Source organism: Cetorhinus maximus, chromosome 9 (genome assembly GCF_964194155.1).
Source record: "Cetorhinus maximus chromosome 9, sCetMax3.hap1.1, whole genome shotgun sequence".
NCBI classification, from domain to species: Eukaryota; Metazoa; Chordata; class Chondrichthyes; order Lamniformes; family Cetorhinidae; genus Cetorhinus; species Cetorhinus maximus.
In genome coordinates, this window is record NC_135887.1 from 15,945,158 (window position 1) to 15,970,729 (window position 25,572).

The 25,572-nt window shown below is 40.3% G+C and overlaps 1 protein-coding gene across 2 annotated transcripts; it reads right to left on the reverse strand.

Moving 5' to 3' along the window:
* Positions 1 to 661: 661 nt before the first annotated feature.
* wsb1 (WD repeat and SOCS box containing 1) lies at positions 662 to 25,086 on the reverse strand. Of its 2 annotated transcripts, none has more exons than XM_078548136.1 (9): positions 24,924 to 25,086; positions 17,855 to 18,020; positions 16,371 to 16,630; positions 14,214 to 14,345; positions 12,650 to 12,750; positions 6,928 to 7,100; positions 5,937 to 6,050; positions 4,001 to 4,108; positions 662 to 1,304 (listed from the first exon to the last, which is right to left on the reverse strand). In XM_078548136.1, the coding sequence occupies exons 1-9, from the start codon at positions 24,961 to 24,963 to the stop codon at positions 1,142 to 1,144; spliced, it is 1,257 nt and encodes a 418-aa protein (XP_078404262.1). In that variant the 5' UTR covers positions 24,964 to 25,086; the 3' UTR covers positions 662 to 1,141. The 2 variants fall into 2 exon arrangements, with proteins under 2 accessions (XP_078404262.1, XP_078404261.1); XM_078548135.1 differs by having other exon boundaries at positions 16,371 to 16,633.
* Between the last annotated feature and the right edge of the window lie 486 nt (positions 25,087 to 25,572).

Consider the following 25,572-nt stretch of genomic DNA (forward strand, 5'->3'; position numbering starts at 1 on the left):
AGTAACACACCCACCAGCACCCCAATTAAGTTGAATAGGGCACTGCCAAAATCAAATATGTTTACAAAGATGATTAATGTTGAATTTGTGCTAGAAACAAGTTGGACAGGCTGGGCAATGTTGTTCCCAAATTATTTTATTGTTTTTTGCTAGGTTGATTACACCCAGGTTACTTAGTTTTCCATTTTATTGACTAATATACTTGAATACAATAATGGTGCAACTCTTGTAACAAATGGGTTTCTTCCTACAATGGATGCAACTTTGCAATTGCAAAGTACTAAACTGCAATCTATGAAGTGTCTTCCACTTTACCTCCATAGCTTGTCCGAGTCCAATGTCAGATGCTGCTCTGAGATTATTTGCAAATACACTGCACCAGTTTCTTGTTTTAATGCATAAGCTGCAGTTATTTAGGTAGATGCATTCTCTAAAAAATTTAACTTGACTTTGGACTTCAGTTTGCTTAAAATTAGAGCCCTAAGACTTAAAACGTTATCACTCAGCCATCATAGAGCTTGCAGTGAGCAAGAATATTTCTCAGCCCCACAAGAGAGCAGATTAAAGGTTGGTCATCCAAGAGTGAAACAGGAGGTGATTGCAAACTTGCAGGTATGTGACAAGAGGCAGAAATGTCAATATTGAATAAAGCACCATTAGATAAAACTCAACTTCTCTTTAATGCTTAGAGAACAAAAATATATAAATTCACATTTGAATGAAATACAGTTTTTGTCTGCATTTGCAAATGATGGTTTATAAAAGCACAACAAGGTCTTTGGCAATTGACATGAATTTCTCCTTTCTCAGTTGTAGACTGCTAAAGATCTACCAAACCTCACATTTCCACAACACTACATTTACAAAACTTACCATAAAACATGTACAGGAACAAAATAGATTGGACCACCAAGAACAACAGAATAAAAAATAACCATGATACAGGCTGATATTTATATATAATGTTACAAGTTTACAGAATATGTACAGTGTTTTTTTTGTACAGAAAAACGGATTTGTATGAACTGACCATGCTGCAAATAGCTGAAAACTTCGCTTACAAGGCAGCAAACTGTACCTGCTTGTCTACATCTATACAATAAAAGCAACATGCCTTCTGAAGTTATGCAGCTCCATATGGTCAGATCGTGCAGTAAGTTAGGTAGTCAACCATCTTTGGTGGGATAGGTAGGTGCTCAACAGAGCTGGTGACCATCACTCTTCGTAGAGCCATGCGACAGAGATGCTGAAGACTGGGGACATGCCTGGGAGTGGCCCAGAAGTGAACACTACCATCTTGCGTCCTTGGGAGGGGAAAGAAGCAGCAAATATTGGGTTTATTTTTAACCCAAAGTCACAGGCTACAACATTTTATGTACTTTTGAAAGAGCTCACATGTGGAAAAAAAAAATCTTCCAACCCAAAGTTTAAACACAGAGGATAAAGGATCATTTGAATTACCACTAAGTTAGCAATTAAATCTTTTAAGCATAAACATTTGCACACTAGTTATTACCAAGTAAAGACTTTTCAACGGCCATACAAGCAAGGGGCACAACAATATTCCATGACTGTCATAGTCTTTAAAACAATTTCAAAGAGCAGTCCATAAGTTCAATGCTGACCATGGTGAAGGGGATATTGGGAGTCCATTTAAACAGGACATTCAAGAGCACAGCAGTGGCAGAGACCTGGGAGTATGCACCATCCCACTTTGACAGGATAGCAATAATTTAGTCAGCAGAACAAATCTTATCTGCAGTAAAGAGATGCTGGTACTATTCATCATCAGAATGGTAGTGGATTCTCTTTGCTAGTTGAAAATGAAAGTAGCAACAAATCAAACCCAACTTTGAAAATATAAAAATTGCCAAATTTTTTCATTCATTCATGGGTTGTGGGCTTCGCTGGCTTGGCCAGCATTTATTGCCCATCCCTAGTTGTCCTTGAGAAGGTGGTGGTGAGCTGCCTTCTTGAACCGCTGCAGTCCATGTGGTGTAGATACACCCACAGTGCTGTTAGGGAGGGAGTTCCAGGATTTTGACCCAGCGAAAGTGAAGGAATAGCGATATGTTTCCAAGTCAGGACGGTGAGTGACTTGGAAGGGAATTTCCAGGTGGTGTTCCCATGTATCTGCTGCCCTTGTCCTTCTAGATTACAGCAGCCGAGGGTTTGGAAAGTGCTGTCTAAGGAGCCTTGGTGAGTTTCTGCAGTGTATCTTGTAGATGGTACACACTGCTGCTACTATCTCAGCAGTGGGAATGAATGTTTGTGGATGCGGTGCCAATCAAGCAGGCTGCTTTGTCCTAGATGGTGTCAAACTTCTTGAATGTTGTGAGAGATGCACTCATCCAGGCAAGTGGGGAGTATTCCATCACACTCCTGACTTGGCCTTGTAGGAGGAGGATAGACTTTGGGGAGTTAGGAGGTGAGTTACTCGTTGCAGGATTCCTAGTCTCTGACCTGCTCTTGTAGCCACAGTATTTACATGGTTTGTCCCGTTCAGTTTCTGGTCAATGGCAACACCAAGATGTTGATAGTGGGGGACTCAGCAATGGTAATGCCATTGAACATCAGGGGGCGATGGTTAGGCTCTCTTGTTGGACATGATCATTGTGTGGCACGAATGTTACTTGCCACTTGTCAGCCCAAGCCTGGATATTGTCCAGGTCTTGCTGCATTTGGACATATATCTGAGGGTATATCATAATATCGGAGGAGTTGAGAATGGTGAACATTGTGCAATCATCAGCGAACGTCCTCACCGTTGACCTTATGATGGAAAGATCATCATTGATAAAGCAGCTAATGACGACTGGACCCAGGACACTACCCTGAGGAACTCCTGCAGTGATGTCCTGGAGCTGAGATGACTGACCTTCAACAAGCACAACCATCTTCCTTTGTGCTAGGTATGACTAACCAGTGGAGAGTTTCCCCACCCCCCCAATTCCCATTGACTGCAGTTTTGCTGGGGCTCCTTGATGCCACACTCGGTCAAATGCAGCCTTGATGTCAAGGGTAGACACTCCCACCTCACCTCGGAAGTCCAGCTCTTTTGTCTAAGGCTGTAATGAGGTCAGAAGCTGAATGACCCTGGCGGAACCCAAACTGGGCATGTGAGCAGGTTATTGCTACACAAGTGCTGCTTGATTGCACAGTTGACGACTCCTTCCATGACTTTACTGATGATGGAGAGTAGACTGATGGGGCAATAATTGACCAGTTGGATTTGTCCTGCTTTTCGTGTACAGGATATACCTGGGCAATTTTCCACATTGCTGGGTAGGTGCCAGTGTTATAGCTGTACTGGAACAGCTTGGCTAGGGGTGCTGCAAGTTCTGGAGCACAAGTCTTCAGTACTATTGCTAGAATATTGTCAGGGCCCATAGCCTTTGCAGTATCCAGTGCCTTCAGCTGTTTCTTGATGTCACATGGAGTGAATCAAATTGGCTGAAGACTGGCATCTGTGATGCTGGGGACGTCCAGTGGAGGTCGAGATAGATCATCCACGTGGTACTTCTGGCTGAAGATTGTTGCAAATGCTTCAGCCTTATCTTTGATGTGCTGGGCTCCCTCATCATTGAGGATGAGGATTTGTGCAGCCTCCTCTTCCAGCAAGTTGTTTAATTGTCCATCACCATTCACGACCGGATGTGGGAGGACTGCAGAGTTTAAAACATAACAAACTAGACAACCTCAATACAATGATCAGGACAAAAGAAAAAAAAAACTCTGGTTCAGAAGATACAAGTTTTTGTCTCAAGTTGACTTTTGAGTGCCTTGATTTTACTTGCAACCCCAAGTATCTGGAGCACTATGTCTTCATTACACATCAAAATGACTCCAAAGTATTGACACAATGGTAGCACTCATCTTTACACTAAGACTAAATTCAGTTGGGGAAAGAGCAGTCAAAATGAAAAATGCAGGCTATAATTATTTATTTTTCTGATATGAATCACAATTAAACAAAGGTCAGGATATTAAATGTACCTACCCTGTAGCAAGAACACTACCATCTGGAGAAAAGGCACAACATAGTCCATTACTTAGAGGAGCAACTTCTACTGGGCAATTGTCATCAATCCCCCAGAATCTCACCATTCTGAAATGAACAAAATTTGTCAGTTTTACACAAGTAATAAATAATATAAAGGTTTACAAGTAGTGCACATATTTTGGAGCAATGGCAGCCTAACAATTTTTGTGCCAACATAAATTGCTGCCAGACTGGACAAGTCCCAAACAATTTTCACTGGATTAGATCCGAAGAATATCACTTGTCCCACTGAAGAGCTGTGTGGTCTTAATTATGCGGCAGCAATAAAAAAAACATTTTACAGGAAGAGAAGCAATATCTCTTTATGTGCACTGCATTTTTGATGAACCCTCACAATTACAGCACACTAAGTTCAAACAAAACTTTCTGAACATCTAATCTTCCATCAGTCAGACTTCAAAGTCAGAAGTGTAGATTAAAATTTCAAGATAAAGCCTTGAAATTTTTAGGTATGAAAAATTTATGGCTTTATGGAGTCACAAAATTGCTGCACGTGTAAGCTCACCAAGGCTAGCAAAGATCATTTCATGATTAGAATTAATCTAATAGAAATACTGGTATAGAAGGTATTTCAGCATCAACTTTATAGTAGGAAGCATGAGAAAAAAAAAATCACTCAAGTACAAAAGTAATGGAATTTATCAAAGGGATAAAAGGTCAGTTTAATTCTATAAATATATTTGGAGTACATTTGAAAATATTTTCATTTTCCAGCTAATATTACAAAAATCATGTTAAAGGGGTTGAAAAAAAAATGTTTTCAACACCAAGCAGAATCAGCAGGCTGACCATATTCGTCTGCATATCTGATCAAGGGGCTAAGAACCAAAACAGCTATTGGGTTTATAAAATGAAATAAAAACTTGGGATAGGCCTAGGATCTAAAGTCACTTCAACCTTTTTTTTTTAAAATGAATAAGAATAGTTCAGCTTGCCTTTCCAATTCTAAAACTAAAAATAGACTGCTCAGATACAGCCAACGACAAATTAAACCTTTGCAATAGCTTTCTGTAGTCAAACTACTTCTGGCCCGATCCAGTTCCAACTCAAAAATAATCCAAATGACTGCCCTTCAGCTACTTTATCCCCAGAGGCAAACCAGATAGCAATTCATAAACATCAAAATACAATGAACATGCATTCCTTTGAGGCAAAGATTGAAACACGTGTCATAACACCAATACACTGTCCATTATCAATTCTGCAGTATTCTACTTCCTGTATTTACAAATAGAATCCCAATTTTTCCGAGCCCTTCATACACTAAAAGGATGTGTGGAAGGGATCTACTTCAGTCAACTGCTTATGATGAACTATCTGAATGACATGGGACAAATTTCCAATTCTTCCACTGGTTTCCACCACAGGGTTCAGCTGTTTGAATTAACTCTCAAATTTCAAGTGTGTGCCCATAGACAAATTATTCAGACGATCTCTCAAGCTGTGCTGCCTTACGAATTGGCAGACATCTTCCTGCGCAAACTACTCCAATGCAGAGGGATGGCATGCAAATTACTCTGACCAAAGTAGTCAAATAGCATTTTATACACATAGGTTTTAGCTGTTTTGAAACATGTTAAAAGTGGCTCAACTAAAATAAATTTTTGGTATCCTGTGTGTTCTTCAACACCACAAATCATGGTTAGTTAAAAATCAGACTACCACAACTCAAATGAATGAAAACGAACACAACCGTTCATTTGTACACAGCCTTTGTCTGCTTAAATAAATCATCAAGATTTACATGGGAAATTCTGATGGCAGCAGGAATTCCTTTAGTTTCCACTTCTCACTTTATGCCGACCGACCCCCACCCCCAAAAAAAAATTTTTGGCTCCACCGCAGTAATTTAAGGTACTTAACGTTCACTTACTTGTCATCAGCAATGCTGGCAATGTGCAAACCATCATGGCAAAAGGCAACAGATCTCACCCAGCGATCATTTGCTCCACCAGCAAATATTGGAGTGGGAGGTGGAAACAGATGTCTGTAAAGGCAGAGGAGAAAAAGTCCAATTCATTAAAATATCCTAACTTTTCCCATTTACAAATGAATTACAAGGCATGTGCTGTATTGCACTAACACAAAGTAAAACTTTTGGGTCAAATAATTAAAAGGAAAGTTTAATGCCACAATCTTTAGCGAAAAGCCAGGTACTAAAAAGTTCAGCTGAGCGGTTTTGAATTCTCACAATGAAACGAATCCACTTACCCCCAATTCATACTCCCAAATGATAAAGTTCAATGTTTGATGGCAGAAACTTTAATTCGCATGTACAAATCTTAGCTAGTTTGTATAACAGTAAAACTTCACAGCCACAAGATTCAACAGTTAAATGCACCCAGGCAGAAATTTCATTTAAAATAAGTAATTAAAGTCAACAAAAATTGATAATTCAGGTTGGTCCATAGGTTGTTTAAAAGCATAAACTCCTTGTGAACATTTTTTGCCAAGTCAATAATACCAGATATTTCTCTCACCTCCTTTGCCAATAGACCCGCATAGATCAATTTATGGGGACGGATGGAATACATATAGGTTTGGATGTTATAATTAATATTACTGTACATTTCCAACTAGCTTACATGAAGTTGGTTCAAATTTTAAACATGGGAAACCTGGTTCTTCAGTATTTCTTGCATGTCTTGCAAATTCCAAATGAAGTGCAAATGAAGCGCATTAAAGTAATAGTGAGCATAATATTCAAATATAAACACGATCAAGCTTCTACAGACCCAAACATGAATCAACACCTCCAGGAAGGGATGGGAAAGAGATTCAACTGGTCACACAGTGCTTATACACAATTAGGACATTCCCTGTTGCATTATCCCATAATGGGAAAGGTTGCTGTGGTCACTCACCCCAACTCCAACAAAATATTGCCTTTATGTGGATCCCAGACAATAACTCGTGTATCATATGAGGCTGTAGCCAATAATGCTCCATCAGGAGAGAATTCACATGATACCACATCATTAAGATGACCTTCAAGTTTACGAATCATAGTGTAACTTTCCATGTTCCAAAGAAAAACCTGCAATGAGAGAGTCATGCTTTACAGCTCCAGTTTATGGTTAATCATCCCAAACAAGGTCTAGTTAATTTATAACTTATGACAGGTTTAGTATAAATTCTCATACAATCAAGCAATTTGAGTTATACAGTACTTCCAATTGATATGCTCAGTGTCATAACTGCAACTAAAAATTTTAAAAAGCGATATTTGCAACATGCCAGCTATAACTCTATTTATTCTAAATAAAGCATCCAACATTTTACTTTCCAAACATCCTCAAAGGACGCCTATATATTTTAAACAATTTTAAAAATTTCTTTTAATTACATCTCCCAATTGAAATTTAATTCTTCAGTAACATAAAATATATGTAGAAAAAATACAGTACAGGTAACTTAAGCATAACATTTTGTTACTCCAACGGAACCTCCATTCAGAGTTAAAGTTCACGTGTGTTTACAAAACGTATTCATCAGGAGCGAGAGCCTATGAAACAGCAGATACTGCAAGAGAAAAGAACATGTTTGACGGCCTAAAGGAACAATCCTTTGGCAAACAGCACAAAACTGAGGCTACATTACATTTAGGGATACATTATTACAATTACAACGGTACATTAACCAGATGATTCAATTTCAGAAACTACAGGGTGCAAAATATTACAAATACATTATGTTGTGTGATCTATTATACATATGATTTTTGATGAGAACAGATTAATCCTCAATTTCTCCACCCTTCCCGTGGACCTAGTGGGCCATATACCCCTCCAGTAGGTAAAGAGAATAGGTGATCTGTTCCCAAGCATCTCTTAGTTCCGCTCAAGAAGTGATTAATTGCAACGGACTCCTCCCCTCCTTCAGAATGGAGCCACCTGGCACCTCCTGTAGCCATATTGAAGTTATTTTCAGAACTGTGCTTTCTCTACCTCTGAACAAAGTGGCAATGCACATAGTTATGGCAAAGTCTGGGTAGTTTTTTTGCTCAAGCATCAGTGTGAATTAGCTTTAAAAGATAGAATTCAAGGTCAGATACATGTGGCTCCAGTGGAGTACTAACTCAAAAACCAAACAACCCCCACCCAAATGTATGATACAAGGAAGAATTAGAGAATACTACAAATCTGAATTTCCCCTTTGGCCATTCAAAATAATCTGCTGAAAGTATTGTTTTAAAAAAAAATTGTTCTAAATCAAAAAGTGTGGTGGGATTTTATACAAAGTTACTTATGGAGTCAAACAAATACTTGGTCACAATTATAACTGATTTTAAATAAGGATAGCTATTTTGTGTGTTTCTTCTTTGTATACAAAGATAGCAAACTGATTTCAGGTCTTCAAAAATTACAATATTTTATTGATGTTGCTATCACAGGCAAAACGCTATATACCTTCAACACTACTACTTTCTCTCCTGAAATCTGACTTGCGCTGGGAGACAGTTTCTCAGGCACTGGCTACCCTCCAGTTCCACACCAAAGTAACCGCTCAAGTGCTAATCTAGACAGCAAGTGCCAAAGAGCTGGAGTGTATCACAGCATAGCACAATCCTATCCTCACCAGAACTCCATGCACGCATGCTTATTGTGAGGGCTGTGATCAAAAGGCAGGACTCTTGACAAATTTCCCCCACTCATCTCAGGGATGGCAAGACCAAACGTAGCAGCCTTAACACTGCCTTGGCCAAAAATCAGCTAACACAGCACAGACCAAAGATTGAACCTGGGACCTCCTTGGTGTGTCCCAGCTACTCAGTGGACAAATTCACTGACCATCAGTGGAGTCCAGGCTCATTAATCTACTCTCCAAGAGAATGTAATTTGACAGCAGAAATTGATTTAGTACTGATTTCATTTAACCTCCAACTACAATACACAGATGGTCACTTTACAACATTGCACATTTCTACATTCTTTGGAAATAGAAATAAAATGAAGCTCTACCATACACACTGTGTATTTAAAACAGCATTCATAGTAGGCAGCCCAGCGATGTAGCAGGCTGGTGCTCCAATGGGAGTTTTACAACATAGGTTCACACTTGTGATTGCCCACGCAGCATTCCCGATTTTACCCGGGCTGTCTGGGGGAAGAACCAAGCTGAAGTCAAGTCCCTCCCAATAAGGAGGGAGAGGGAGGGAAAAAAAAAAGCAAAAAAAAACAAGGAAGTTATCCTGGGCTGCTCACACACACCTTCTGGTAACATTGTCAGAGGCCAGGGAGCAGGTCGCCTGCCCACCCTCTGCCAGGAATGGTACATGCTGCGGGAGATCTAAAGAGGAAAAAAATACTTAGTAAAATGGGGGGAAAATGGTTAAATATTCCTGTTAAAATGTTCAGCAGTACGTCGTTATCCATAACTAATAAGAACAGACACGAAGAAACCGGCCAATTCACATTACTGGTTTTGAAAGATCACTACAGTCCAAGATAAGTCAGAATAGAGACAGTATTGTGAAAATTATATGTCCTGCAAAAGCTTACAAGAGTCATTGAAAACAGTCTAGGGGTTGCTGCCCATGTGCTTGCCAGCCCACAATTTCTCCCCATTTACTTTAAATTGATAGGAAAATCCGTGTGCAGAAGCCAAAACCCATAGCCAGGTAATTTTAAATAAGAATCAAACTCACCACAATCTGCCAAACTAGGAGGCTTTGGGTGCTTAAATTTTGCATAAAAATATAACAAATGGGGGCATCAACCAGCACCTGCCTTACTCATCCATCTTTGGTAAACATTGACGAGCCTTGTAGTCAGTGATGCTACCCTTCTACACAGCTACTACTCTTGCTACTAGATGCTACTACACCTCTTGTGCAGCATGACTGGACAGGTAAGCATCAACTTCAATGACATCAACACAGCTGCCACTACCTCTGGCAGAGAAAACAAAGGAAAACCACAATTGTAAACCGACAACTAAAAGGGGGTTAAAATAGCTACACTTAAATATGCAATCTATTAACATGGGCTCCCCTAATAACCAAGTGGAGAAGTGTATTGCTTACTGAGAAACTGAGCCATTTAACCAAAAGTCCAGGTTCCACGACTTGTGAATGATGAGCTTACTGTCGTTTCAGGGAGAGAGGCAACACTACAATTGACCTCAGTTTTTTTAAAAATAAAAGGTTAAAGAAAGGAAGGAGAGAAGCAAAAAAGCAGAACTAAAGTAGTTTACAGCACAGAAGGAACCCATCTGGCTCTTGTGTGAGAGTTCTTTGAACAGTGAGACTTCTAATCTTAGTAGTGATTCCTTCTGACTAGAAGGATGGACCATAAGGAACTGGGCTTGGCTATATTACCACCCTACGGCTAAATGCCCACTGTCTAGGCTCCCATTAATGGTTACTTGGACAAGGCACTCCAGGATGGTGCTTCTGGATATTTACCCCAAACATGAGTCTTAACCTTTTTTGGTGGGTAGTGGTGAAGAGGGTATGGCTAGTTTGGTAACACTAACAGGAATTTCACCAATTTATGAGGATCTCTCTACTCAGCTGGCAACTTCAATGGCAAGTAAACATTAAATTCACAAATACATTTACTTGATCAGAATGCTACAATAACATGAAAATTTACCATTTCAGCCATTTCTAGCTACCACTATATTTCCATTTCAGTAATTCTATTGGACCACAGTTAAGCTAAAAGCTACACTCAACCTTTCTTCAAAAAGGAGCCACTACCAAAGATGTGGAAGCAAAAGTTTACATTTCAGGAGTAGGCGCCCAAAAAAGGTCCAACAGAAAGATTTTAAAAATGGTACATGGATTTTGCTCAATCCAAATGATTGGCAGCACTTGAAGCCGCACAGAATAAAAAGACAAAATGTTATGCTTTTCTGTATTAACACCTAGAAAGTAACTGAAGACATGATTCCAGGTTTTAAAAGAAAGTCAATTTTGAGGTTCGTTTTCCCCTTTCGCCAAATGAACTCTAAGCAATCCCGAAACATAAACTGAAGTTCCACAGCTTGAAGATACAAGAGCCTGCATTATTTACAATTTGAAGTTTGACTATTGGATTTTAGAAGCTCTTCAAAATTCTGAAGCACTATTCATCATAAATTTGATCACGTGATACTGAACAGTACCACAAGCTGGCCAAACAGTACACAACTGAAAATTATTACACTATTAAAAAAGAGCTACACTATTGTAAACAGGTGGAAATGTTCTGTTTAGGTGAACATTCTTGTGGGTCACAAATCAAACACTTGGAATAATTGTTAAGTGATCATGCCAAATGAAGCCGCTATACTACAATTTAAAGCTTAATTTAAAAAAAGAGCATCCCTTCATAATTCTCACTTCACTTTCAAATGCTCGTTTCCAATAAATCAAGCAGACATGAGCCCAATTTTAGACTGCTTGCACAAGCATTTTCCGCAGCTTGCTAACAAAAGAGGTTGTACAAACATCAGAGAAATGCACCTGATGTGATCTTACGTAGTATTTTTCTTGCGAAAAGATATTATTGAACTTCACAGTTCTTTACAAGGCTGTGTACAGAATCATAAGGGAGGTTATAGTTATTTTATTTATTACACTGCATCAAAAATTTATACAATTTAAAGAAGTGACCTGCACAATGCAGCAACTTGGGCATTCCAACATACCTTAGGTTGGTTGAACACAGAAGCTCCCAATTAGAACCAACTGTTTTAGGAAAATGTCTTATGGATCCTATATGTTTGCCTACAGGGGTTTGGGGTGGTGGGTGGAGGGTGTAGAGCTAATCACCCAGAGACACACTTACACAATAAACAGGGCATGCCCATTCGTTCCCTAAATTTTATGATTTGATTTGGCAGAAGCCTCGAAATAGGTTCCTCATCTATCCTCTTGTTCAGACACAGCAGAAAAAGAATAAACCAGCCAGCAGATCAGGAGACATTTAGTTTTTTGGCGAAAAAGGAGAAAATTCATCACTGCAGGTATTTCAAAATTCTCTTAGCATTGAACGATGAAATAGTAAATAAAAAGTAAGCCTCTTCTTTTCCACTCCCCAAGTTTTTAATGGCAATAATTTCAATAGCAAGCTGGTGTTTATAAATGCTGCATCTAAATCACAATGCTATTAGAAAGTTGGTCCAGAACCACACAAGGAAGTTTTTATTAAAATCAGTGCATGAACATGAAGTCACATCCAATAGTCAAACCAGAGGATATTTTCAAACATATCCTGCATACATGCTCTACAGCAAGGCGCCAAAAACTTATTTTTAAAAAAGCAGCTTTTAATAATTTCTTAATTATAGGCACTATGCTAATATGCAGTAATACAGCCCGAGGATGGACTAGCAGAATGCTAATACCATCATTAAAGCTTGGTTCTAACATTTTTGAGTTATGCATTCTGAAAGATTCCTGCAATGCTATTGTGCACATAATACTTGCATAACTAAAATATATTTTGATGACACCGAGCAAGTTCTAACTCTACAAGTACGTTTCAGGTCGATTTAGGGATTCTAAAACAAAATCAACACAACCACATGCTAGATTACAAGCACTGATTAATGCATCAAACATCATTTTTCTTTAAAAAGAGGAACTTCAACACATACCGCTTTTCCAGCTCCAACAGAGCAAAGAATAGTTGAATCTGGAGAAAAGGCACAGCAATACACCCAGTTGTGATGTCCCCTCAGTACAGTCACCATATTGCCTGTAAAAGAGTAATTAGAGATAATTGAACCTAATGTTTAAGATGGTCCAGCCCAATCAAACAATATGGAGCCTTTGCCTTGGTCTATGTTTCTCAGTACAAAACTAAAGCAGAGGCATTCAAAAATATCTCCCTTCAGGAAAAGGACAGACCAACCTTCCAATTTAATTTGTCCAATGGCACCTGAGCAGGAATGAAGGAGCTGGTAATCATTAAGAAATCCAAAACTATCAATTTGCAGCTCCAAATCTGAAAATTGTGCCAAATGATGTGCTGATATATCATAACTTGCACAGATGAGCTAGATAGGCCTAATATAACTGGTAGTTGGGAGGTCATTATGCCTGTTTTCACACTGTTCCTGCACCATTGGACAAGTAGTACTGTGGCCTGACAAAGGTTTCAAGGCAAGTGCAGCTTGTGAATGTGGAAAGCGCAGTTCAGAATGAAAAAAATGTACCTAAACACCACCCTGATCCAAACCTTGGTCACAGTGTGGTCTGGTACTGATCAAAACGTTTCAAGTTGGCAACTCAAATCTTGAGAAGCTTCAGGGGCAGAGGAGGAATGATTCCCTTTTCAGGGGAAAATAATCATGCAAGATTTCCACCACAAGGAATGCAACACATTAAGAAAATTGACAATTTATCAACAAAGGCTTCTTCTTCATTTTTGCTCATGACTTTCAATTGATAGTAATGCAATAAGTAATACGACAGGAAAACACCACCCTGGTCAATTTTCTCCCCTTAGCTGAGGGAGTTCAGAGTGTCCTGCACATTTATAATGGAAAATCTGGTTATCAAAACATGAGAATATAGGAATGGGAGTAAACCATTCAGGCCTTTGAGCCTGTTCCACATTTCAGTATGAAATATCTGTACCTCAGCTGCATTTCCCTTAGTACCCTTACTTAAAAACATACAAATTGAAGACTTCAAAATTTGAATTAACCCAGCATTTACAACCTTTTGAGGAAGAGTGTACCATATTTCCACTACCCTTCCTGTGAATAAGTGCTTCTGATTTAATTTTAAAAGGCCTAGCTCTGATTTTAAGATGTCCCCTTTGCTCTAGATTCCCTCCATTGGGGTAAAGAGTTTGTGTATTTACCTTATTGAATCTGTGTCATTTTCAAACTCTCAATTAGCTTCCCTTTTAAACTCAAAAGTTCTTAAAACCTATCCTCAGAATTTTACTCTTTACAATTGATGTATTGCATCTGCGTTTTACCCCTCCATAGTCAAATGATCTTCCCCAAGGTGAGCTCCCAAAAATGAACAGTGCTGCAGGTGGTGTTTGCACAATGGAATTCCAATCCCCTTGACTTAAAGGCCATTATTCTTTAATTAAAGATAAAACAGGTAGGACAAATACAAACTTCCAGCCGTCTGCAGTTAACTTTTAAAAAAGGAATATTACTCACAAAATTGATGCAAGTGTAATTTAAAAAAAAAACATACCATCATCCTTAAGATCCCAGACCCTCAGAGTTTTATCTCTTGATGCAGATACCAAGATAAGGCTGCCATCAGGTGCAAATGTCAGATCACGAACAACTTCATTGTGATCCATCAAATTAAGGAGGAATTTACCTGCAACATGAAGATTATACAGAATTTCAAGCATCTGAAAGGTTGCAAACTGAAGGCAGTGATTCCATCGTGTCTTTAGCCGACGTCAGGAGGAGAATGAAGAGCTGGAGAACGAAGCCTGCGCCGTTTTAGGCGGTAGCGACTCCAATAGATGCTCATATTCGGACGGCCATGTGTAAAAACAGGTATTGTATGCTTGCAATACTTGTACACCAAAAGGAGGACAGCCTGCTGGCGTCTGTCTAGCTTGTAGCTACAAGTGTCATGAAGGCCATGAGCTGTTTGAATTGTACACTAAAAGAAACTTTCGTTGTGATTGTGGGAACAGCAAGTTTAATAATCTGCAGTGCAAGTTTTTCTCGGAAAAAGAAAAAGCAAATTATGGCAATAAATATAATGATGTTTCAGAGCTGAATATGATTAGCAGAATTGGCCCACAGTTTGAGACTATGGTAAGACTATCCTTTAAGTGGTTGTATTGACATTACACTTAACAGCAAACTTCTACTGAATTTAGTTCTTATTTGTATAGTTGTCCAAACTATTAAGACATGTAAATTTTGACAGCAACATTTTTAGTAATTGAGAAACAGAAATGCACAATTGCAAGAATGGATTTATGACAGTTAACGTGCAATGAAAAAAAATCTAGTATGGCTCCAAGGCCAATAGTTAAAACATGCCCCATTGTCATGTCTACTTAATCACTGTAACCAGTTAAAGAATTAGCAGCGTGCAGTTCTCAGCAGTCTTCCACTCCAAAGGCATACCTGTCCACCTGAAGTTGTCCCATCTATTACACTATATTTTATTGAACTAAATGACTAATGAGTGTATATTTTATTGAAGACTGAAGCAGAAAATATACAAGAACCAAGCTGTTTTCCTCACAAAGCAGAGTTATGGGTTATCTGTGACTTTTTCTTCTATTGTGCTACACCACGTGTGGAAGGGGCTGTTGAAAATAGTTCTATAGAGACACAGTTGTTTTATTTTTTTTTAAAAAAAGTGCTTCAAGTAATTAATGCTATCCTTCATTACATGCATCAGGGCAGTACTCCACCATGTGGGAGGATTATTTATGGACAAGAAAATGGAAAATTATGGGTACAATTGAACCAGAAAAGAGGAGAAAAATAAGCAACAGATTGAATGTTTGCTAATGTATTCTGACAAAAAGGTTAAGTCAACAGGTCATTGTACTGGGAGGATTAGACCATCTGTGCCTTTTCACCTGGTTAAGCATACATTTAATAGTCTCAGCAGCAAAAATCTGAGGAATGATCTAGCTGAAAGTACAAAGGTGCAGAGGGGCTCTAAGGTATAGCCAGAATATTGCAGTTACAGCAGAGGCAAGTTTCAAAAGGAAAAAATTAGATAGCCTATACAAAAACAAATTCTGCACCTATCAAAAACACAAGCTACCCTATGCAACACTATCAAGTAATTGAGTGAAGCAAAACACCATTAAGTTTATAGCTTTTATGACTGTTAGTGTATAAATGGCACTCATATAATACTAAACCACAAAAGCTCCGAACATACCAAGGTTGATTCCACGCTGACATAGCCAACTATTGTTGGGCAGCATTTAAGGATTAGGTACAGTTAGGAAAGGGCAAAAATCTGATCATGAAAACTGTAACAAGATCACACTTTAAATAGTAGACCAGCAATCACTGTTTAGGCTCAATTGGACAATGACTGCTGGTGCCCAAAGAATAATACCCAGGCTAAGCCAGTACCCTTCAGGAAATGGATGCCCAACATTCCAATTAAATAGAACACCCCACAAAAAGAGAGGTTCAAAAGGCCAGCACTCTGAAATATTAAATAAATGCATTTAAAAAATACACATTAAAAAATGTTTTTATAAAAACAACTTGGTTTATCTGTGGGCATGTGTAGAGTGACGAGCATATGCATGCTTTATTAGAATTACACACATGCAGTTGCAAATTTAGTTGCCACCTTTGTTTCTAATCATCTGTTGGAAACTTTATAAAGTCTACAGAATCTTATTACCTGTGTACACATCCCAAATTTTGATACGTCCATTGCTCAAACCAGTTGCCAGCAGCAGCTGGTCCTGGCCAAACTTGAATCGGTGCCATTCGATATTCACACAGCGACTCTGTTTCTCGGGTACAGAAGAACCAAAAGCAAGGGCCCACACAATATCGCCACAGTCTATGGTATGCTCTTCTGGCTGGTTTTTCTGATCATCACCATTTTGCTTTCTAAGGTTCTTATTGACCATATCATCATGATCATCATTAAATAATCTTCTAGAAAAAATAAAATTCAAAATTAGTATAAAGAACAAATATCCCAATCAGACAATGCATGGCTATATGTTATTCAAGCTATAAAATGTATCTTGGCAAGCAGAGAGCTCAGAACTGTAGCATGTGACCTTCAAGTACTAAAGTCACAACATGTTAGTCAGTAAGGAAACAGCACAGTAAGAGTTAAGGCAGCTGTTTTTTTTATAAACCAGATTTAAATGTTAATCATTTTCTAGGCATAAAAGCAAGTTAGCGTTCAGACATCACGGGTTGTTTTTGAAGCTTTCCAATGACATGGTCCATTTTTCACTAATGGTTTACCAAATAAAAGAACTACGTAAACCTTTTGTGGTTATCTACCTCCTCCATTAATAGAAACAGCTGTATCAGCACCCATGTAAATCAAACATATTGCTGCTGTCTTATCACTGTTGCAAACTTATTTTCAAGCCCGTTACACGTTACAACACAACGACTGATAATCTAACTGCCCTTAGTATCTGACCAGAAAACAAAAAGCCACTTTGTGAAATCAACAAAGATCTTTGTTGCATGAAAGCTGGTGCAGTTACATGGGGTCCAAGACAATATAGTGAAACAGCAAGTACAATCAGACCTAATGTGAAACAAGACCCAACTTGTTATAATTGCTTATGTTTGAGCCCTTGCACTATTCAAAGTGATACAAAGCCACCTTGTTATCAATTTAGCAGCTGTTGGTAAATATCCATCTTCACACAAGCAACTGGCACGTGTACGGAGGACTTGGACTATTCAGCGGTCACATGGAATGAGTTGGCATTTCTTCAGTGCCACATAATCATTTACTCACTAGCTGACTGCTTCTAATTGCAAACCACAGCAATTCAAATCAACGCCGTCCTTCCACCAGATATTTCATTCCCAAGGGTGACTGCTCACGCTCAGCTATGATACAACCAAGCAAAGCAGGTCTCATTTAAGTCAACCTAGTGGTTACTCTTTGCAATTAGGTCTAGGTAGCAAGACTGACATTTGACTGTGGATGTTCAAATTCAAACCCAATCCTGTCCTGAAGGGAATGGAAAGAGAATGATGCAGGAAGATGATTTCCTGCATATGGGGTAAATTTCTGTTTTGAAAACCACATGTTTTGAGAAATAAACTTGCATATCTCAATTCTTGAGAGGGGAACTTCCCCAAAATTCAAACTTGAGAATCATCTTCTGAAAAAGTACTCACTTATTTTCATGTAGAGACCAAGGAACCAGCTTTACGACACGATGACCTTGAGACCAAGCAAAATACGAGCCATCAGGTGCAAAAGCGACAGTCCAGGTTTCACGGCCAGACTTTTGTTCAAATGGAGCAACAGGTCCCCAAAGATCAGCAATTAGCCGGGCCTGTGCTGTAAATAAAAACAATGAAATATTAAACACCAAACAACAGACTCTACAAAAATAGACAGTTTTATTCAGCAAACAGCTCATAAGAATTAAGGACAAGCTATGTACTGGTCTACAGTGGGGTAGGACAGATCGGGTTTATCAGATTAATACCTGAAATGGGCAGGTCGTCTTATGAGGAAAGCTGGACAGGCTCAGCTTGTATCTGCTGGAGTTTACAAGAGGTGACTTGATCATAACCTTTAAGATCTTGGAGGGCACTTGACAAGGTGGGTGTGGAAAGGATGTTTCTTCTCGTGGGAGAATCTAGAACTCGGAGGGGGGGGGGGGCACTGTTTAAAAATAAGGGATTGCTCATTTAAGACTGAGATGAGGAAATTTTTTCTCGGAGGGTTGAGACACTTTGGAATTCTCTTCCTCAAAAGGTGGTTGAGGCAGTCTTTGAATATTTTTAAGGCAGAGGTAGATAAGATTATTGATGAGCAAGGGGGTGAAAGGTTATCAGGGATAGGCAGCAATGTGATGTTGAAGTTAAAATTAGATCAGCCATGATCTTATTGAATGGTGGAGCAGGTTCGAGGGGCCGAGTGGCCTACTCCTGCTCTTAATTTGTATGTTCAGAAGGGGGAAGATGGTGGCCTAGTGGTAATGTCACTGGACTAGTAATCCAGAGGCCCAAGTTAATGCAGCTGATTGAATTTAAATTCAATTAATTATAGCTGCAATTGAAAGCTAGTCTCTGTAATGTTAACCACAAAATATAATCGATTGTCGTAAAGACCCATCTGGTTCACTAATGCCCTTTAGGGAAGGAAATCTGCCACCCTTAACCACATGTGACTCCAGACCCACAACCAATGTGCTTGACTTTTAACTGCCCTCTGAAATGGCCTAGTAAGCCACTCAGTTCAAGGGCAATTAGGGATGGACAACAAATGCTGGACTTGCCAGCGATGCCCACATCCCATCAAAGAATAAAAATAAAAAGGAGCAAGAGCAAGTTCAGACTCATCATTGCATCTTTCAATAGCCACAGAAAGCTGACAGAAATATGAGTGATTCTAACCTCATTGAAAAAGTTTGGTATTTCATTCCCAGGGTTGGGGACATGGGGTGGGTTGGTGTGAGTCATGTTGCACTCTGCAGTGACACCTGCAGCGAAGTACATAATTGGGCATTAAACAAGGACCCATGATGCTGCTCACACAATGCCTAGGTTAACATCAATAATGACTATTTGGGGAAGTATTGGACAGCAAATGGCACCTCTGGATCACACTGCAGCAGAGAAAAAGGAAGCTAAGCAAAGAGAAAATCCAGCAGTTCCTTTAAAAATTTGGCCATCTCTTACAAGGACACATGGAATTGGTATGTCAAATCAAAACTTTTGCCATTTAAGTATTAACCCCATTTTACAGGGCCCAACAAAGCCAAGCTGCAAAGAATTGTATTGGAATTGGAGCACAGAAACAAGCCATTCAGCCCAGCCAGTCCATATTTGGATCCTCTTTGACCTTCTCCCTCCAATGCTTGTCTAATGTCCCCTTAAATGAATTTATGCTTTTTGTTTTAACCACTCTATGGTAGTGAGTTCCAGATTCTTCCCATTTATTGGGTAAAGAAGTTTCTTTAGAATCCCCTATTGGATTTGGAGGTAACTAAATATGTAGCAGCTAATTAAATGGTAACTAAATATATCGTGCACAGACTAATACTGTGCAATGTTTCCCTGGAGTCAGGATATTGTAGGTACATTAGTTTTTGGACACAGAACCTATATCCATAAAGTTTATGTTCTGGTACAGTCATATTCAATTTGAAACAAGCTGTTTCTCTCTCCACAGATGCTGCCAGACCTAAGTTTTTCCAGCACTTTATTTTTAGTTCCGATATCAGGCATCCGTAGTATTTTGCTTTTATTTAATGTATCATGGGTGACTTCCTTCAATTTGGTCTAGAGCATATAAGAAAGTCTCATCCTAATTCACATACATACCCCAACTTGGCCAGATGACATATGTCACCAGCAAATCAGAAAGAAACCTGGACAGTTTTGCACTCTAGCTATCAACACCTGCCAATTCTAACATTGGAAAATGATGCCACAGTGCTACAGGCCACAAACTGGTACACAAACCACCCTCTTCTCCAGTAGTTATGCACACAAGCCATGACAGCCTCTTTGGCCCCCCCATAACCTAACAAGATTAGCAAAATCATGTAATATCAAGGAGCTTTCAGAAACATATTTCTTTTAAAATTTATAATTTCAAATTGCTTCTGAAGTTATGACTGTTTTACCTTCTTCCATGCTCTTGCAACACCCTCTGCCCCATTACAACTCTATTCTTCCACTCCAAATTTGGAACAGCAAAAATATCTGCAGTGGGAATGTTAGATGTTTTTCTACAGTTGAAATAGACGTATGAAACACAGTGAAATCACTGCGTTAAGGCTCACTTTGTCATACGTCAAGCAACATTTTCGGACTCACTTTTAGCAACATCACAGGAGATTAAATGTTACACCTAATCTTCTATTTTACTGAAATCTTAAATAGTAATTTAGTACATAACTTGAGTATTGCTAGAAAATAAAGTCATTTCAAAACTTTTCATCTTGCACTCATCAAGACACTTCGCAAGATTGTCAGTTGAGCTCGCAGTTTGGTGCATTTGCATGTACTGGAAGCTACATATATTAATACATCGGGCCCTATTCTTTCCAGACAGAAAGAACATGGACACACATTGCGCACGTTTCAACTAAACAAAATAAATGACAGCCATTCGCTAACTCATTCCTCAGGACAATGCCATGACCAATTAAGATCATGCTGCCTGGCTTAAATTTCAAACAATTCTCAGCAGTCAACTGTCAGTCATCATTGCTGGTGCATTCTCTACAGCAGTGCCTCTACCAATCAGCACTCTCTTCACATGCAGTACAAATTGTTGTTTTCCCCTTATATTGGTATTCTTGCAAAGTGTTCTGATGAGTGCAGGATGAAAAGCTTCAACGTCTCTCTTTTTTCAGAAATCTTAGTGCAAATTGAAACACCAGAACTCAGTAAGTGTAGACAGCTTTACACTTGGTACTGCCACAATGCAGATCACAGGTAGGTGCCATTCACAAACTGGCTCCCTGCATCAATATAGCTATAACAGTCACTTTACTAGATAGTAATATCAAAGGGAGTCAATTGTAGCACTATACATGCATGGAACCAAAATCTTAATCTTGAACTGATTTTGCTACTTGCTGATTCAGGTTTAACATGGCAACAATGAAAGATGTCTCTAAACTTTGTGCATCAGTGGTTCTCATCACAAACGCAATAGAGTGATTACCTCAGTGAGGACAATACTATATCGAGCTGAACTGCATCTTAGTCTGTACGGATTTGACTGAGGTTCATATTACCTCACGATGAGAAAACAAAGAAGAATTAGAACAGCAATTGACTAAAGGCTCTTTCTTTCATAGTAAAAGCCTACAGTGATCGGGCTCATGGGGCTAAATGGCTTATCCTGTTCTTAGGTTCCAACTCTTTGAGGTAGGCCAAACAGACAACTCCCAATTTTTTGTCAATAGGAATTTATGACATTGTGGGTGGCTCCAACAATCAGCCTACAGGTTAAAGCAACAAGTTTGTGCTGTTGTTTCAAAAGTTCTTATTCAGACAAACTGGCTTAACTTGCTTTAATCAATTCATGTTAATTCACAGGTTTCCCTTCTTCTCCATCTCTACTAAAGACATTGACTCATTGCTTTGGTGTGCGGACAAATTCAGCACTCCTGAGCTCTCATCACGGAGCCTCTTTAGATGGAAACACAGTTAGAGATATGACACTGGGGGATCCATTTTCCATCTGTGCTCCTGTCAAGTAAGGCTTAATTGTTGAGAGAGCAGCTCCTAATTGCCAGCTGGTACCTGACCTAAATACCATTATTCATGTGTGAGCCTTGACAGTAAGTGTTGACAAACTATTCATGCATGAGGGGAATCACATGTAAGGTTTGCATGTGTTTGAAGTGTCAGGAAGGGACGGACTTGCTGACCCTCCGCTGTGATGGCCCCGCAGACCAATAGCCCAAAGACACACAAGAAGATGGCCGCTTCGGACTTGGTACCAAAGGAATCGTATCCCAGTGAGGACCAACCACCTACAGGAGAGGAGGAGGTCAGGGAAGATAAGTGGTAGAAAATGAAGGATTCTTCCAAAAAAGGATTGTAGCATTCATTTCTTCTCTTGGCACTTTCCAAAAATTGAAGGAGTTGTATAAATGCTAGTCATTATTGCACTGGATACATCTTTACGTCAAGCCCAAATTGCTGGGGAAAAAATCTTTGACATCCCAAGCTGAACCAAAACACTGATATCACACTCCCTTGATATGAAACAATAGCATCAAACGTAGAAATAGCTTTCAGCAAACATTTTTTGTTGCTTATGCAGCTTGTTATTAATTATTCACCCCACCAAAATTTATTGTAGAACAATGAAAGGTGCTGCACCATGGTTACATTTTAACTGCTGTTAGCTTGCAAGTCTTAAACTATCACAAGGCGTAAAATACCCTGGTAGCCAATGACTGGGTCTGGAGATTTCATTGTATTCACATTAAATCAGGGTCACACTGAGACTGTTGGCAGCAGCAAAGCTCTTTGCAGTTCCCTTCCAATGAAGCAAAAAGCTATTTGTTAATAACAGCAGTAACTGTGAACATTATTGAAACTGCAGAATGAAAATGCAAGGAAGCTTTCAAGTCATGGACTGATGATGCCATTTCTTAGTGGATGCAGATGCGAAAGGCAGCAAGAAAGGCCAAAAACAGTTTTAAAAAAAAGTAAATTGTGTTATGGTCATATTATGGATTTCTGCTACACGAGCAAAGAAAGCTGGGCAATATTTAGTGCTTTGGCTCAAACTGTACGGATCAAAAATGTGTAGAAACTCAGCTTTACCCTACTTGTTTAAACTCAATGAAATTATAATGTGCTTTAAAAGCAAAAATTTCCTCAGGAGCTTGATAAAAACACTGGAATGCTGAGCCAACGAATGATTTGTGGTGCATGACCAAAGGATTGAGCAAAGGTGTGGACTTAATGGAATGGGATGGGATGGGATGGGGGGGTGGAATTCCAGAGAGTGGAACCTAGGCAACTTGAAAGCAAAGCCACCAATGATGGGACAAAGGGAAAGGCAAAATTGTGCTTTCAGAACATCAAATTTACTGGGAGCAGGTAAACCATTAAAGAAAACTCTGAAAAATTTAAGCAAATATTTGAGTGTTAACCTTATATATGTGCCATTGCCAAGAATCTTGCATCAAACCCTGGTTGCTCAACAGAAATTCAAGTCTAAGCACATCAGCACACCACCAAATAATATTTTACCCAATTGACATTTTAAAAATACATCTTTCACAAAATTTTACACCTCTAGGGTAGTTTGCACTAATAAACCATTACCAATGATTTCTGTACTAAATAGTTTCATTTCAGAGTTGAGCAAACAATAATGATTAAAATTTACGGGTGAGCATAATGCTGCTTTAAGAGCATTCTTTACATTTAAACTTAATTTTCTGCTCACTCAAAAGAGCTGTAACTCTGAAAGCAAAAACGGCTTCACGCCGGAATTCAATATTCTAGTTTTTCTTAATCTTGTGGAGAAATGACTGGAAGGTACATCAGAATAGAGAGGACGAACAACAACAAAAAAAGAGGAATACTGCGCAGAAATTATAACTCGGGCATTGGGGGTGATGTCAAACAAAGAGCAGAGCTTGTATAAAGAAACTCCCTTCGACATCCACAATTGCCGTTGTTAAAATCCAGTTCCACTTTTCAAGGGCGCATTTGACCCTCACACCATTATCCAAAATGCACTGGCTAAAATAATATAAGTATGAATTCATGCCTTTCAATGTGAAACTTTTCCCCAGTGAAGATTTTTTTCCGTGGTAGACAATTTAATTTGCACGGGAAATGTACTGTCCCTTGTGAAGATCTTAAAGAAAAAGAAAGCTTTCCTCCCTCCCTCTATCATTTAATTTTTAAAACATTTTGAAGAATTGCGATTCAACGTGGCCGTAGCCCCGAGTAGGGGCCCCTCCCTATCCCTGTTCCAATCAGCGCCTGGCGGTCGCACCCCTCCCCCAAATCCGCCTGCCCCCCCCACTCCAATCCGCCCCCCTCTCAATTTCCCTTCCTTTCCCACCCACCTCAATCCCCCCCTCCCCCCACCAACCCCCCCTCCCTCCACCAATCCCCCCTCCCCAATCAATCCCCCCTGCCCCTCCCCCAATCAATCCCCCTGCCCCTCCCCCAATCAATCCCCCCTCCCTCAATCAATCCCCCCTCCCTCAATCAATTCCCCCTCCCCCTCCCTCAATCAATTCCCCCTCCACCTCCCTCAATCAATCCCCCCCTCCCCTTCCCTCAATCAATCCCCCCTCCCCCTCCCTCAATCAATCCCCCCCTCCCCCTCCCTCAATCCCCCCCTCCCCCTCCCTCAATCCCCCCCTCCCCCTCCCTCAATCCCCCCCTCCCCCTCCCTCAATCCCCCCCTCCCCCTCCCTCAATCCCCCCCTCCCCCTCCCTCAATCAATCCCCCCCTCCCTCAATCAATCCCCCCCTCCCCCTCCTTCAATCAATCCCCCCCTCCCCCTCCTTCAATCAATTCCCCCCTCCCCCTCCTTCAATCAATTCCCCCCCCACCTCCTTCAATCAATTCCCCCCCCACCTCCTTCAATCAATTCCCCCCACCTCCTTCAATCAATTCCCCCCCCCACCTCCTTCAATCAATTCCCCCCCCCACCTCCTTCAATCAATTCCCCCCCCCCCCCCCCCGGTTATCCGCTCCCCGGCCTTCCACCCCCTCATCCCGCTCTCTTACCTATTTCATTCTCGTTGACAAATTCTGGGAAGCTGGCCATCTAAGGAGACACGATTCGAGCCCTGGAAACTGCGAAGGCGGACGAGACTTTATTTTCCCCTTTACAAAAGAAGTTATGCGGAAAATTAGAGACGAGCCGGGAACGAGCGCTGTGGGGGTGGCGGTGAGATGGGATGGGGGGGGGGGGGCGCGGAGGAGAAGGTGAGGGGGGGCGGAGGAGAAGGAGGTGGGGGGGGGGTTTAAAAATAAAAATTCCACCAGAGATTGTTTTTTTTTTCTCGAAAATTCTAACGCCCTCACTTCGAGCTCAGGAAAGAATAAATTCTCTTTCCGTCGGGATTTTTTTTTTAAATTATGGAGAATGCGTCTTTAATCGGCGGAAGGCGGGCGCGAAGTGAGGCGAGCACCCCGATCGCGCCTCTAAATATGGACAAGCGCCTCAAAATGGCCGCCGGCGGAGGGGGCGTGGTCGGTACGGTAGACGTCATGGCGTAGCGGATGCTCCGCCCCCCTGCCGGCGCGGCCCCGCCCCGCCCCCCTGCCGGCTCGGCCCCGCCCCTTAGGTGTGTACGTGCACTGCAGCACGTGTCAGCAGCCAGGCGCTGAATGAGCTGGGGCAACGGAGGGAAGGGTAGCTTCTCCTCACCGT